The sequence below is a fragment of the Camarhynchus parvulus genome, chromosome 4A (assembly GCF_901933205.1).
Source record: "Camarhynchus parvulus chromosome 4A, STF_HiC, whole genome shotgun sequence".
Classification (NCBI taxonomy): domain Eukaryota; kingdom Metazoa; phylum Chordata; class Aves; order Passeriformes; family Thraupidae; genus Camarhynchus; species Camarhynchus parvulus.
The window spans coordinates 4,212,759-4,226,588 of record NC_044600.1 but is presented as its reverse complement, the minus strand read 5'-3'; the positions used below and the strand labels follow the sequence as shown (position 1 = coordinate 4,226,588).

General features: G+C 39.1%; 1 protein-coding gene across 1 annotated transcript in view; it reads left to right on the top strand.

Moving 5' to 3' along the window:
* LOC115914760 (connector enhancer of kinase suppressor of ras 2-like) overlaps positions 1-13,830 on the top strand; it is a 161,900-nt gene that overhangs the window by 81,971 nt on the left and 66,099 nt on the right. The window contains 2 exon segments of the mRNA XM_030967499.1: positions 5,494-5,535; positions 7,964-8,083. Coding sequence (XP_030823359.1) covers positions 5,494-5,535; positions 7,964-8,083 — 162 coding nt within the window.

Here is a 13,830-nt window from a genome sequence, read left to right as displayed (position 1 = left end):
GTACTGAAAGACTGAGGGTAAATTAATTTTACAAATATTTACAATGAGCTGCTCCCCTTGTGAGCAGATGAAATATTGATGAGACAAAGACTGTTGCAATATGTGGAGAGGTCAGAGAACAGGCAGGGCTGTCTTGGAATGAAGAAAAGGAAAAAGATGAGAGGGTTGAAGGAGGGAAAGCAAGAGGAAAGCTTGGCTTAAGCTCCAGTTTATAGGGGCTCTAGGCTGGGCCTGTCTCCAGTGCAGAGGACTGCCCTGCCTGCCTCTGTCCTCTGCTGCCACAGATTTCCAGGCACCTTCCCAGCAGACCAACCACAGAACTCAATTTCAAATGTTTTTTGGAGCAGTGATGGAGTAGTAGTTCTGAAAACTTTTATTTTCCCCTCCACTTCAATTTTATTTCAGTTCTTGGAGCTAAAGAACTCGGGCTGATAAATATGTCATTGTATTCTACACTATTATCCTTAATTTATAATAGTCAGCTTTATTCCTCCTCGAAATCCTGTCCTTTATGCATTTTTGCAGCAGAAAACAAAGATCCTTTTTCTCTTTTCTTAGTTTAGAAATTCCTGTGTCAGCATTTAATTATTTATGTATCTTTATTAAGCTTTCTCTTACAAGATGCTTATAGCACCAGGCTATTTTTGATTTACAGACTAAGCAAAATGAATTTCTCTACAGTATAAAAAGTCCAGGTTCTGATTCTGTCCTTCAGCTGATATTGCACTTTGTTTGTGTGAGTTTGATTTTTCCCTGTGGTCCAGGTGAAAATGGAGTAATTTTGAATTGCTGCCTCCACTTCTGTTGTTCATGTCCCAGCTTTTGGCAGATGAAATTCTGTTCTCCTCTCTGAAATTCTGCCAGCAATAGTTTGGTTCTTTATTTTTTCCAGTCCTTCAGCTCCAGTCCCACAACTGTCCTCCTTTCGACAACTTAAAAACAATCTTTTAGCATAAACTCCAAGTCATTCCAAGATGAAAAATGCTTGGTTAGTCCGTGGGTTATGCTTTAAAAATGCTTCAGGTTACAAATCAAGTTTTGTCTTTTCTTTATCTTATTGTCAGGTCTGGCTTGTTTGATGGTTGTCTATTAAGTTCTTTTTATGTTATATTAAACTTAGCACCAGAAAGAGCAGATAAAACCAAATCAGTCATAGACAGAACAACTTTTCTGTCACTAAATCTGAGAAAAATTGACCTTAATGTGTGAAAGCAGAAATGTCTCACCTAAAACAGAGCTGCAGGCTCAGCTGTAGGCTGGAATATGAATTGAAAGGCATAACTAATAGAAACCTGGGTCTCAGATACTTTCAGATGCTCCTTGTTTTATGAATTATATACATTTTAAATACCTCCTTCAGCCAGAGTGAAAGTAGCAGTCAAGTGTACAGATCTGGCACATTAAGTGGGAAATGTCTTTGACATTTTGTGCAAATTGAACATGGTTTCTGTGCACAACTTGCAGCTGCCACTCCAGGTGAATTTTCTAACAGGGGACATTACCCTGTAACCTTAGTTTAATACAGAAAGTGATTGTGAATCTTCATGCTCAAATGTCCTGTGTGCTCTGGGTGGCATAACCTTAGGTCAAATTTATTTTAATGTATTACCACTATTTACATACCATGCAAATGCTATGATGAATAGCCACTTATTTAACTTTAAACAGCATCTGCTCATGCTGATTAAAAGAAAACCTCATTCTCTGATTTTAGAGGAGATTTACAGCTGTCCATTTCTGTTTGGAAATGTGCTTTATTCTGCTCAGTTTTCTGAACCCTTCGGATCACTGAGTTGCTGTAAAAGAATTATGTCAGGCACAGAGCTGCAGAAACACCTGATTTTGAGGTGCAATGTCCCATCAAAATGTGTTTATAGTCATATGCAAAAATCACATTTAACAGGGTATTGAGATGTTTGAGCTCTCTGCTGCCTTCACCCTGAGCTCCAGCTCAGTTCCAAGGTGCACTCACTCTCCTGCCTGCTCCAAATGGGATCCACCAGAACCACTGAACCAAATTTGGGGCTGATCATAGCACCAAGGCTGCCCTGAGGGAAAGGCAGAGGAGCTCGGGACGAATGGCTTTGGATTTTTGTTCATAAAATGCAGCCATTGGTTAATTTTTCAAGAGTTCCCCAGTCCCAGAGGCAGCTGGGATTTTAATTTTCCCTCATTATGTCCAAGATGTTTAAATCTGAGGTAGATGCTTTTGATACAGCTGCAGGAACAAACTTTCTCTCAACAAAAAGAATCTTTGTCTTACCAAGGGATGTCAGCACAACTCACAAAAACCAAACAAAATTATGCTTGTTCTTCCCTTCATTATTGCCTAATTAACCTCACTGAGATAAATTCAGATGGATTTATCTTAAAATGGATTTTTTTAATAATGGATTTTTTCAAATTACCTTATAATGGATTTTGCCCTATTTTTAGCCAAATACTGTGTTTAGGATGAAGCATGGCTTTTCTGCTGTTTTAAAGCCATCTAGCTTGCACTGCAACTGACAGGAATTGTTGTTTCTTGGTAACTTCTGTGCCTGGTGTAAATTTTTAATCAGCCTCCCCTGAGAAGGTGGTTGGACCAGATAACCTCCAGAGGCCCCTCCACCTGAATTATCCTGTGATTCAGCAGCTGCCATGCAAAACCTGGGTGTTACTTTCAGTTTGAACTTTGCAGACTTCAGCTTTCAGCCCCTCCATCTTATTTTGCTTGCATTTGCTGAAGAACATTTCACCAAACATCTGTTCACTCTTTTCTAAAAATACACTCTGATCAAGTCTCTACCTTTGAACCAAGTAAAATGAGTCAGTTCTGTGCACTTGCCATGGTGTATTTGCCTAATTCCAGAGTGATCTTTCTTTTGAATGTCTGAATTTTAGAAGTATTTCATTTTATGCATGCCAGCAATGTATTTTGAAATATGACTTTGCCATATCCACCACTCAAAGGCTGCTGTAGAGCTTTCCTCTGGTGTTGTGGTGGGAATTGCTCATTTATAGGGTTTTAGTTTCTTTTCAGTAGTTGACTTAACTCACGCTGTTTTATAGAACTAAGTTAATGAACTCAATATTTCACAATTTTTAATGTTTTAGTTAACTGTCCTCAAGAACTTGCCATAGAAACACTATGGTATCTGCAAAATGTTGTGGTACTTGCACTTTTTCCTTCTTTCAGAATTAGAAATTGAAATTTTGAGTAGAGTGTGGGTGAGCACAAGTCCCAGTGACCTTTTCTCTTTATGAATATGCAGAGGAGCAGTTTCACTTTGTCAGAGACAAAGGTGGGCTTTGTCAATTTTGGATATTCAGGACAGTGCAGTCCTTGCCTGGTTTGCAACACTGCTCCTGTGACTGGTTTTGTAATTCCTGGGGTTTATCCTCTTACAGAGGGGAAATAGAACACAGCTACTAATTTAAAGGTTATTTTTAACTTCAAGAACAAATATTTTTATCATGTCATCTTGCTACTGGAGAACATAGAAAGAATGTGACTATAACTATTATTTATTTTCTAAGAAAAATACATCAACATCCTAAAAATGGTAGTCCTGGAAGATTATTTTTTTAATGAGATCCCTAGTGCATTACTATGTATCAGAGAAAAATAAATCAGAAGGATATTGTGACCTACATATCTTAATATTTTAGTGTAACACTGCAAGTGCTTTTAACCTCTCGGTTAAACTAGTCTGATGTATTTTAAAAAGAAGTCAATATGCATCTATTTTGGAAGGAATCCCAAAGCCATTAACATTTTTCATGCTAATGTAATCTTGAATGTGCAACATAAGTACAGCTAACATTAATTCTGCTCTACAAAACAGTAAAATTTCAGTTTTACTATACATAAGTCTTCTATTCTTTGACCTGAAGTAATTAAGTTTGTTCAGAGGGAGGTTCGTATTGTATTTCTAGCACAGAAATTAAAGGAATTACTTAGGCAGGAGCATTAGCTCTGGAGCCAAGCTGGAAGCCCTGCTGTGATCATTTTGTTCTCTTGGTACGTGGAGGGTTAAAGGGAGATGGTGGATGAGCTGTTTGAAGTGTGCAAAACTTGTAGGGAAAACTGCCTTGGGCATTGCCAGCCAAACTGACTAATTGAATTTTTTTTTTGTGCTCTAGAAAATAACAGTATGAATACAGAGGAAACATCAAAGGGATACTTGACCATGAAATGCTAATATAAATTCTTCTGTGTTGCTTGGTACTCCCAATCTTCTGATTTTGACTTTCTTATTTTGTAACAATATTCTATAAACTGTAGTCACTTAGAAATTCATTTCTCCACAAGAGCAGCAATCCTCCAAAATAAATATTGACCTTGAGAGCTGAGGGAGGGGCAGCTCCTTGGGCTGAGGGTTTGGAGCAGCTGCCTCAGGTGGGCTCAGGGAAAAAACACTCAAAGGGACTAAAAAGGGACAAGGTTTGGGAGCTGGATGGGAACAGCCAAGGGTTTGGGCTGCTGGAAAAGGGGAGCAGAGACCTCCAGAGGTGTCCCAGCCCAAAGTGAACATTCAGGGTACAGGGAATGAGGGATTGGAATTGTTCTGTGCGAGATCTGAAGCAATTAACTCTTGCTGATGTATTAAGATGCAGTAAAAAAAGGAAACCTTGAGAAGTACAGGGAATCTTAAGCTGCTTGAAGGGATGTCACAAAATATTCTGAGCTGGGAGGGACCCACATATCAAGTCCAGCTCTTAAGATAAAACCCTCAGCCTTGGTGTTGCCATCACCAGGCTCTGACCAACCGAGGGAATCTGAAGTTACTTGAAGAGACCTTTCAGGCATTATCAGTAAGTTAAATTTTACTTGGAAGCTTATTCAAGGAAAAAAGACTAAGCAAAGAAGACAATATTTTAAATTATCCCATATCTTGCTCTGGAGAAAGCCTTTTCCAATGTGGAAGAGCCCTTGGAGAAGGATTTAACAATTTCCCAACATGATGAAGGGAGAAGGAGCCTGGCCAGGGCTGTCCTCAGAGGGAACCAAGGCTTGGGGAGACCTGTTCTAATCTCACTCTGCTTGGAGGAGATATTTTCCTATATTTTCCCTTTTTGTTTTATGTTTTATCAGAATATGACCTGAGATTTGGAGTGGGGCAGAGCTGCAGGGGATGGGTCAAACCCCTTTGCCATGGCTGGGCCCCAATTTCCAGAGGGTCACACTGAGGGAACTTCCAAACATTAATAAGTCATAGAGGCAGTTTAGCAATTTGTATGGTTTGTTTCATGAAAGAAAAACAATATTTTAACCCGTAATAATACTAAAGTAAAAAGCAAGGTAAGGGTGACACTGGAATTATGGAGTGTAGGATTGACTATTCTTAAAATGATAGCTAAAATAGGAAAATGACCACTACAAAAGTAACAAATCTTAAGGTCCTTCAGGAATACGTAAGAAATTGTTAACAGCATAAAACTTTATTTCATTTCTTAATAGGAAAGACGATGTGACATTCATTTAATTGGGTTTGTTCTGTTTTACCACAGGATTGTACGGTGTATGAAACAGAAAATAAAATTCTTCATGTGGTAAGTAATTCTGCTTTGGTATTCTCTATTTCTACCCCACACATGGAAATGATTTTTTTCCAAAAATAAGGCAGCTATAGGAAAATACTTACTCTTAAGAGTTCCTTACTCTTTAGCATAATTTCTGATGAATTACATCAGTTGCTAAAAATTAATATTCCCTGCAGTAATGCTCTCTGTTATAGCTACAGTTAATTACAAATACAGAATTATGGGTTTAGGTTTAGAAGGTGCAGAATATTCTGTATAGTGAATATTCCTACCAGAAAGGCTGGTCAGATCCATGGACCTGCTGCATCTCTGGTTGTCACACTGAGCATTTTGTGCCTTCAGAACTCAAAAAAATCTGATGACAAAGGGAGTGGAAGAATCTTATTCAAGATTATTGATTAGATATTGGCCTTTAAATTCAAATACTTTATATTTTCCTGGTACCAGCACAGAAACCTGTACTGACACTGAGATAAAGCCTGTGGTGAGAGAGAACTCTCAAAGGATTTACAAGTTCAGATAAGCTTTTGACAAGCTCTGCCCAAGTGCCTGACTCTTTTTTTTTCTTCTATTTTTTAAAGCCTTTTGCACATACTCTGCTTCCAGCAGGGATTAAAATCTGTCATAAAACATTGATGTGCTGTTAAATTTAGAAAGTGTGCAGTGACTTTTAGAGGGGGGAAAAAAAAGCTTACTATAGCAAACCTGGGTATGAATAGAACTTTTAAAATCACCTGATACCTTCTGGGATTTGGGGTGTGCATACACACACACACACACACATACATATATATATATATATATTTATATTTATATATATATATATTTGCACCTTTTTGCCCTCAGTTCTGACTGTGGCAGGGACACCTTCCATAGACCAGGTTAATTTGATTGAAAACTTATTTGTTGTTTATTTAACAAAAAAAAAAAGTATTTCCATGAGGCAACTCTAAGGTCGAAGCATTACAGTAGAAAGTGTTGTTCTCCCTGGGGTTTAGTCTGCATCTAATCTGGGCAAATGCTCTCCAGTGTTGAGGCATAGAGAGGTTTTCAGTTGGAAATTATGGAATAAGAATAAGAATATTCTTACACTGGAAATTTTTGAGATTTTTGAGTTTCTCCATCCCTGCTGGGAGAAGATGAGACCCAAACTCCGCTCAGGAGTTCTGGCCCCGAGCTGAAACTGTTTGAAATATTTGTGGAAATGGTGACCTTTATCTGCAGCCACCTCAGTGGGATGCTTTGCATCTTGCAGCTGATACAAAATCCAGATGCCACAGCCCAGGCTCCAGAGCTGTCCTTGGATTTCCAGATGAGTAACTGCACAGTGAATGGAAATCCAACCTACACATTCAGGCAGTTAACTTATTCATTTTGACAACTTTATTTGTTTAACTTCTGTGGATAGTGTCAAATGAGATATTAGAAAGCCTCATGGTTTTGCAAATGCCTGAAACAAAACTTCCCTGAAGGGATTTCACTGGAATTTGCTATAATTAGGAAAAATGAGAGTACAGTCCCCAAAGCAAAATAGATGCACACGGCACAGCCTTGACCAGAAACCCATCCTGAAATTCTGTTAAATGAATTCTTTCACATCAGGTTCAAACATTTTCAGGCACAGACTTCTTGAAGGAGTGTGCTTTAAGCAACGCACAGAAATTTGGCAATAAATCTTTGCCCATGAATGTTGTCTGAGAGTCCAGCTCAGCTCCTCTCTGACCTACAAACTTTGCTTTGACAGATGGGTTCAATCTGTCAGACCCACTGCTCCTGTCCATGCAACGGGGCTCCTGCTCTGAAGGTGTTTCTGTGGATTTGCATTAAGATTTTGAGATCTTTAGCTGGAAGGCAGGGTAACAAAATCATTGCATAGTTGTGGTGATGTAGAATATCAGTTAAAGGATGTGCTCAAAGATGCATAAGAATTTTACTGCAGGAAATGGGTTAACTAAGGCACTTCTCTGCCAGGGTAATTTTTAACAAAGGAAATTTTCCAAGTTGCAGAGCACAATTCACCTAATTATCACAGTTGGTAGGGATGATGTCATCATTTGGTAGCCAAAATAGGTTACTCAGTTGCATAAGACATTTATTTTGACATATTTCACTCAACTCCCATTGTATTTATAATCATAAGGATAAAGTCCATTGGGTTTGTTCTTTTATTTTTAAAGTGCCCATGGTTGGAGTGGAGAAGATAGTTTAGAGAGACAGATATTCCTCTACAGCAGAACTGTAAATACATGTACACTTCCTTGACATTTATGGATATTTTCTGTTCCTTTAACCACTTGACTTTCATACACCTTTAATTTTTGCAGCGCTAAGAACTAAAATTACCTGTTTATTCTTGGTTAGTTCTTCGAAAAAGAACAACTTCACTTGTAGTTCCAGTTGGGAATGAGGGGTTCTATTGACTTGTTTTCCTTTGCAGTGTAAAACCCTGTCTGGGATTTGTGACCACATCATTTCCCTCTCCTCTGACTCTCTGGTGTCCCAATCTGCTCATCTCGAGGTTGTTCATCTCACCAGCATCATGCCCAGTGAGGGGCTGGTAAGTAGCAAAGCAGCTTCAAGTTTAACTCTTACAATGTCCAGCACAAGCCTCAGTTCTTCAGGGTGATTTGGTTTTTGAATTTATCAAGAAAACAAAATGGTTTTTTGTGCAATGTCCTAATTTTTTGGTAAGCTGGATCAGATTTCTGAAGGTGGTTTAATTGAAATTTATCTAAACAAAGGGATTGTTTGGGGTCTTTTCAAACTAAGACCTGTTTTACCTCAGGCTTCACATGTAACTGTATGAGTGTTAAATCTATGGTCCTTTGACTGCCAGATTGCAGTCTTTGGGATGTACTGAAATAATCCCCAAATGCAAAAATATACAAATAAAATTAACTAATGTCATTCATGTCCTTTCAAAATGACCAGTGGCAAGTCTGTGCCTTGGACTTGCATAAATGGAGTTACATGCCTCCCCAGTGATCAGTTCAAATAAAACTTTCAGAAGCATCATCCCAGGAACAAAATAAATCTCTTTTTTTGTAAATTGCTGCTCACTGAGCAGCCTGGTTGGATGGCTCTGGACATGCCAGGTGCTCTGCACTGGTGGTGGGTCACAGCAGTGAAATGTCCTGCAGGAACAATTTCAGAATTATTTGGCTACAGCTTTCAAATATTAGTGTACTGATATGTTTTTTGGGACATTTTAGTGGTTGGTGAGTAAAGATTCCTGCCTCCCCTCTGTAGTCCCTTACTTTGCAACCATTTGCTATTGGTGGGCTGTAGGAACAGAAGGATTGTGCTTGGGAACCCAAGACCCCAATAAAAGCTGGAGTGGAAGGTGGCACTGCAGGCTCTCCTCAAGAGCCAGGCTGCTTTTCCCAGCACAATCTCCTAAACTGCCTCCAGCTGCCTTCTCAGAATTCTTTTTATTTTTATTTTCTCCCTACAAGAAGAGTAATTCAGGAATGTTGCTTCTGGGTTGAAGGAAGCAGTCGTAGGAGGAAAATAAGGGGGAAGTGGGGAGTGAAATTGGCAGCCATGAGGCTTCTCCACAGAAAATCCCCAAACTGGCAAATCAAAACCCACTTGAGTGCCACTCCACACCTTGTGACATGTTTCCTGTTTGTAATTCAGCATGATTTACAGATTTTAAATTTCTGTTAGTTGAGACACTTTGTATTATTTCAATATCTTCCTCTTTGTTCTGACATTGAATAGCAACAAACGTCATATGCAAATACTGCCAGAGTTACAAGGACATAATTACTCTGAGGTATGCATATTAATCTGAGAATGACATATTTTAATAACATGAGGGGGAGTTGTGTGACTGCACAAGTTTACTTTATTCTTAGGCTGATTTAGTCAACAAAGAACATTACCACAGCATAAAGCACATTCAATTTTAATTCCGTGCCATCGCAGATGCTCAGCCCAGTGTGTAATCCTGAGCACAGCTACAATTCCCTCGCTGTGCTGCTGCATCCTTATGGCCAAACTTGGTCCCTTTATGGCCCAGTTTCCCCTCTAGCTCTGATTTCTGGGTTAGTGCAGGGTGCCCAGGAAATACAGGTCAGTACATTTGCAGGAGATACACTGTGAATATCCCAGGGCTGTTGACTTGCATTAGGATTCCTACACCCTCCAGGCCAGCACTCTGTATGCCTTTCCTTTCTATGCAGAAATGGGATGGATTTCTGCTGGTCTAATTAGGGGAAAGTTCATTATCAGTGCTGCAGAGGAGGTGAACACAGAGATGCATTTTCCTCAGAGATGATAGAACACCATAAGCAGGGCTTGGTGCTGCTGATGCTTCCCATGCAGTGATGGCTCTGGATCAGGCTGGAGCAGGACAGGAGTGGCATCTACCCCAAAAACAGCATTTCCTGCAGGGAACTGAGATTTCCTGGTGTGCAGGCTGAGGCAGGTGTCTGTCAGAAGCTCTTGGAAGGAGCCCTAAAGTGCCATGAAGCGTTGGAGTGTGATTTGAGCTGTGGAGTGACCAAGGGGAGAGCTGGTGGCTGAGATGTTGGGGCCTTTCCTGTGCTTCACATTCCCTTTTTTCCTGGTAGAACTTGAGGATGTGTGCTGGAATGGCCCTGGCTGGATGGACAGAAGAACCCCTGTGTAGTTCTGCATCCACAACATGCCCATGAGTTAAGAGCCAACACAAGAGCAGGGAGTGGGCACTGCTGACAGAGGACATGAGACAAATACTGCAATCAAAACTGCCTGGCAATTTCTCCCTTTTTTCCCCCTTTTTCCCTTAGATGAAGTGAAATCACAGTGAATGAGTGAGTTTTCTGTGCCTAATTGTGAAGGCACTGTAATGTGTTAGGTTGGAAAGTTCCTTGTAATCAATTTTGCTGACACTGTGTTCTGTTTAGAAGAAAATACGAAAAAAGGACTATAAATGGGAATAAAAGAAAAATCATGTGAAAAGGAAAAGAAAACATTAATCAGAATCAAATATAGAACAGAGTAATGAATTACAAATGGCTTTCTCATGATTGTATAGAGGATTTTTTTCCACAGGATATCTGCTCCATTCAAGAGAGAAATGAGCACTATTCAGTGAATGGAAAGTATTCAGAGTTCCATTTTTATCCTTATCATTCAGTGTAGGGGTTGAGGCCTGATTTACCACACTCCAGCTAAGCTCTGCAGTCCCTGGAGTTACTAATTTCATCGTGAGTTGTTTTATTTATTTTTTATATGGCCTTCCTGAGTGCTTCACAGACACTAATTAATTCATCCTCACAACACACTTGTGAAAAGGATACTGTAATTTTAGTTCTAGAGGTAGGAAGCTAATGCACAGCAGTTGGTGTCAAAATCACCAAAATTTGTTTTTCAAGAGCGGCTTAATGTACAATATTTCAGAACATTTTTTACCTTTGTAACATAAATTTAAAATACAGGCTCTCTTGGGTTTAAATGTAGCTCTAATTTTCAGAGCTGCTGAGAACAGGGTTCATCCAGGGTTGGCACCTAGAAAACAAACACAATTATTTGCCATTGGAGAAAAGTGTGTATTGTAAATCACTCAGATTTACCAAAGAATTCAGTTATCTGGAATGATATTCAGCTAACTAAATTATGAGTCTTCCCAAGTTTTCAAAACTCCTTTTGCAAAATTTTTATTACATGCCTTCTAATTTCTCCTCCTATGAGCCAGGAATTCTATTGACATTGCACAAGCTCCCACATAAATGGAATTAATTTCCAGGTCCAAGTCCATGCAGTCTGCACGGAGTCAGAGCTCCTGCAGGGCACTGTCTGTGTGTTTAATTGTGTAAATAAATTCTGGATCATAGAGCATTTTCACAAAGGGACTCTGAGTCTTTGGAATGTGCATCCTCAGTTCCAGCATTTTGAACTTTCCGTCTGTGCTTTTATGAGCTTTATGTCACCCTTTTTTTTTTTTCCTCTCTAAAATACCTTCTTTGCATTCAGCTTTATTAAAGCCTGGCCTTATCTGCAGCCTTCCCAGGGCACTCTGCGTGCTGTGCTTTCCTGGCAGTTTGCTGGACAAAGGAATTTGCATTGGGAACACTCGGTTTGGGGTCTGTTCCAGCTCATGGGGACTCTGTTTGCATCCTGATCTCTGCAGGCATTTGTTGGCCTCCAGAAATATATTGAGGTTTTTTCCTCTTTTTTCCATTCCTTCCTGTGCTTCACCAGTCAAACTGGTTCCTCCTTTTCCCTATTTTGACACTGATTTTTCAGTGGAGAATACTGAAACACCTTCCTTGTATTTTCCATTTCATTTTTTAGTAACTTTAAGGATTGTAAAGCACTTTTTCTCCTGAACTGTAGTACTGGGTATGGTAATACCATTAATATCTGAAGTGCACAGCATAATCAGCATGAACAAGATGTCTGGAAGGCAAAGCTTTGTTTCAAACAATCAGTTTGACAAACTTCAAATAAATTCCTGCACTAAGAAAGTATTAAATTGTGAGAATCACCGTTAGCTCTGGCAGAACATGCAGACATAAATTTTTAGGAAATCGAATAGAATAAAATAACTTTGTGATTTAAGAAAATTGCCTTCCCACTTTAAATTTTTTGGCTTGATGGATCCACAATAAGCCCTTGAGCCAGGAGTTTGGGTTGCTGTTGGCAGCTCCTGAGCTTGCTGCTAAATCCTTGGGGATGGAGGCTGATGAAAGGCTGGAGAACCTTGCTATGATTTACCTCCTTCTGTGCCCAGAGCCAGCTTTGGAGCAGTTTTGCTGTCACATAAACAGGCAGCATTTTTATTGGAGATTTTACAGAGATACAGAATGGGATCATAGAATGGTTTTTGAAGTTTGGGGCTTTTTTCCCCTCCTCCTGCTCTTGGATGATTGGGGATCGTCCATAGGGAGAGATTATTACCACCAGTATTATTTCAGATGAAACTTATTTTTTTAATCTTCTGAACTTGATGTCCAGCTCATGTACCCAGAGATACTTCTGTGTAAGATGCAGCTTTAATCTTATTTGATGAGATTAATGATTCCTCTTAAGCAGGAGATTCTAAACAGGGAGGCAGTTGGGGTTTTGTTGTTTGGATTTGTATCTTCTGATGTCTGTGAAATGTTTTTCTTCTTTCCTTCTGGAATAAAGGAGGACTTTTATCCCCCTTCCTTTCACTTTTTTATTCTTTTTTTTTCTCTGTTGTCTGAGCTTCCCCCTGCTGATAGAATCACTGTAATCAGACACACTTTAATTAAGATGTATGCTGCTAATATCCAGAGCCTTCTTAATTTTTCTGCAGAGGGAACTTTTCCTGTTTCATTTTAAGAATTTAAGGAAAGCAAAGATTTTTATTTATAAAAGTAAAATTTTTATGAAACCAGCTGTAATGTTGGAAAAGAAAAGAAGCTGAACAAACAGCCAAACTGTCAGATGCACAGAACCTTCTTTATGAAGAATTCTTCATCTATCCAATGTCCAGCTACCCTTCCAACTAGTGCTTCTCTTTCTGTGGCATTTGTAATTTAAGGTGATGGAAGCCAATCTTTCCCATTTTCACTAGAAAGGAACTGCAAGGTAAGCAAGAAGAAAAAGTAGAATATGAAGGCAGCTTTTTAATGGGAATATGCCTGGCCTAAAACTGTCAGGGTGTTCATCTAATTATTTCGAATTATTTTTAAAGGCTTACAGAAACTTGACAAATTTCCATCATGCTTGACATATAAAGGTTCTCATAGCCTAAAAGCCCAAACAAAACCAAATTTTCTTATACAGGAGAATAAAAGAAGTTACTATCTTAAGTATTTTGAGAGGTGGAACTTGTCTTGCAGGAAGGAAAGTAGAGGTGTTTAAATTTGGGCAGAGGACTGCAACATGTAAGGCAGAAAAAAAAAATTTGAGAAGGACTTTTTAATGGTATGAAATTTAAACAAAAAACTCCATCACCTTCTCAAAGCACTATCATGGCATTCATTTAAATGCATTTGTGTAACTTTGATTTTTGAAATAAGATTAAAGAACCATTTTTTATGGGGCAAAAGATCAAGGGGTGTAAGATTTCCCTGGTTGTCTGTGGCATTACAAATCTGCATCTTTGCTGTCGCTGCTTCCCTGTGCAGGAATAATTGTTGACACTTAAACACACTGCTGTCATTATATCCTGCTTAATTAGCCAGATGATTCTGCAAGAAAATTTTCAAGGAAATTCCCCTGACAACTGGATATGCTGTTTTCTGGGGAAAAGTCTCTTCAAAATGGGCTTTTAAATGGTTGATGCCTTCCCATATGTTTTCAAAGGTCAGATTTTAATTAAAAACCTTTAATTCACTTTGTCAC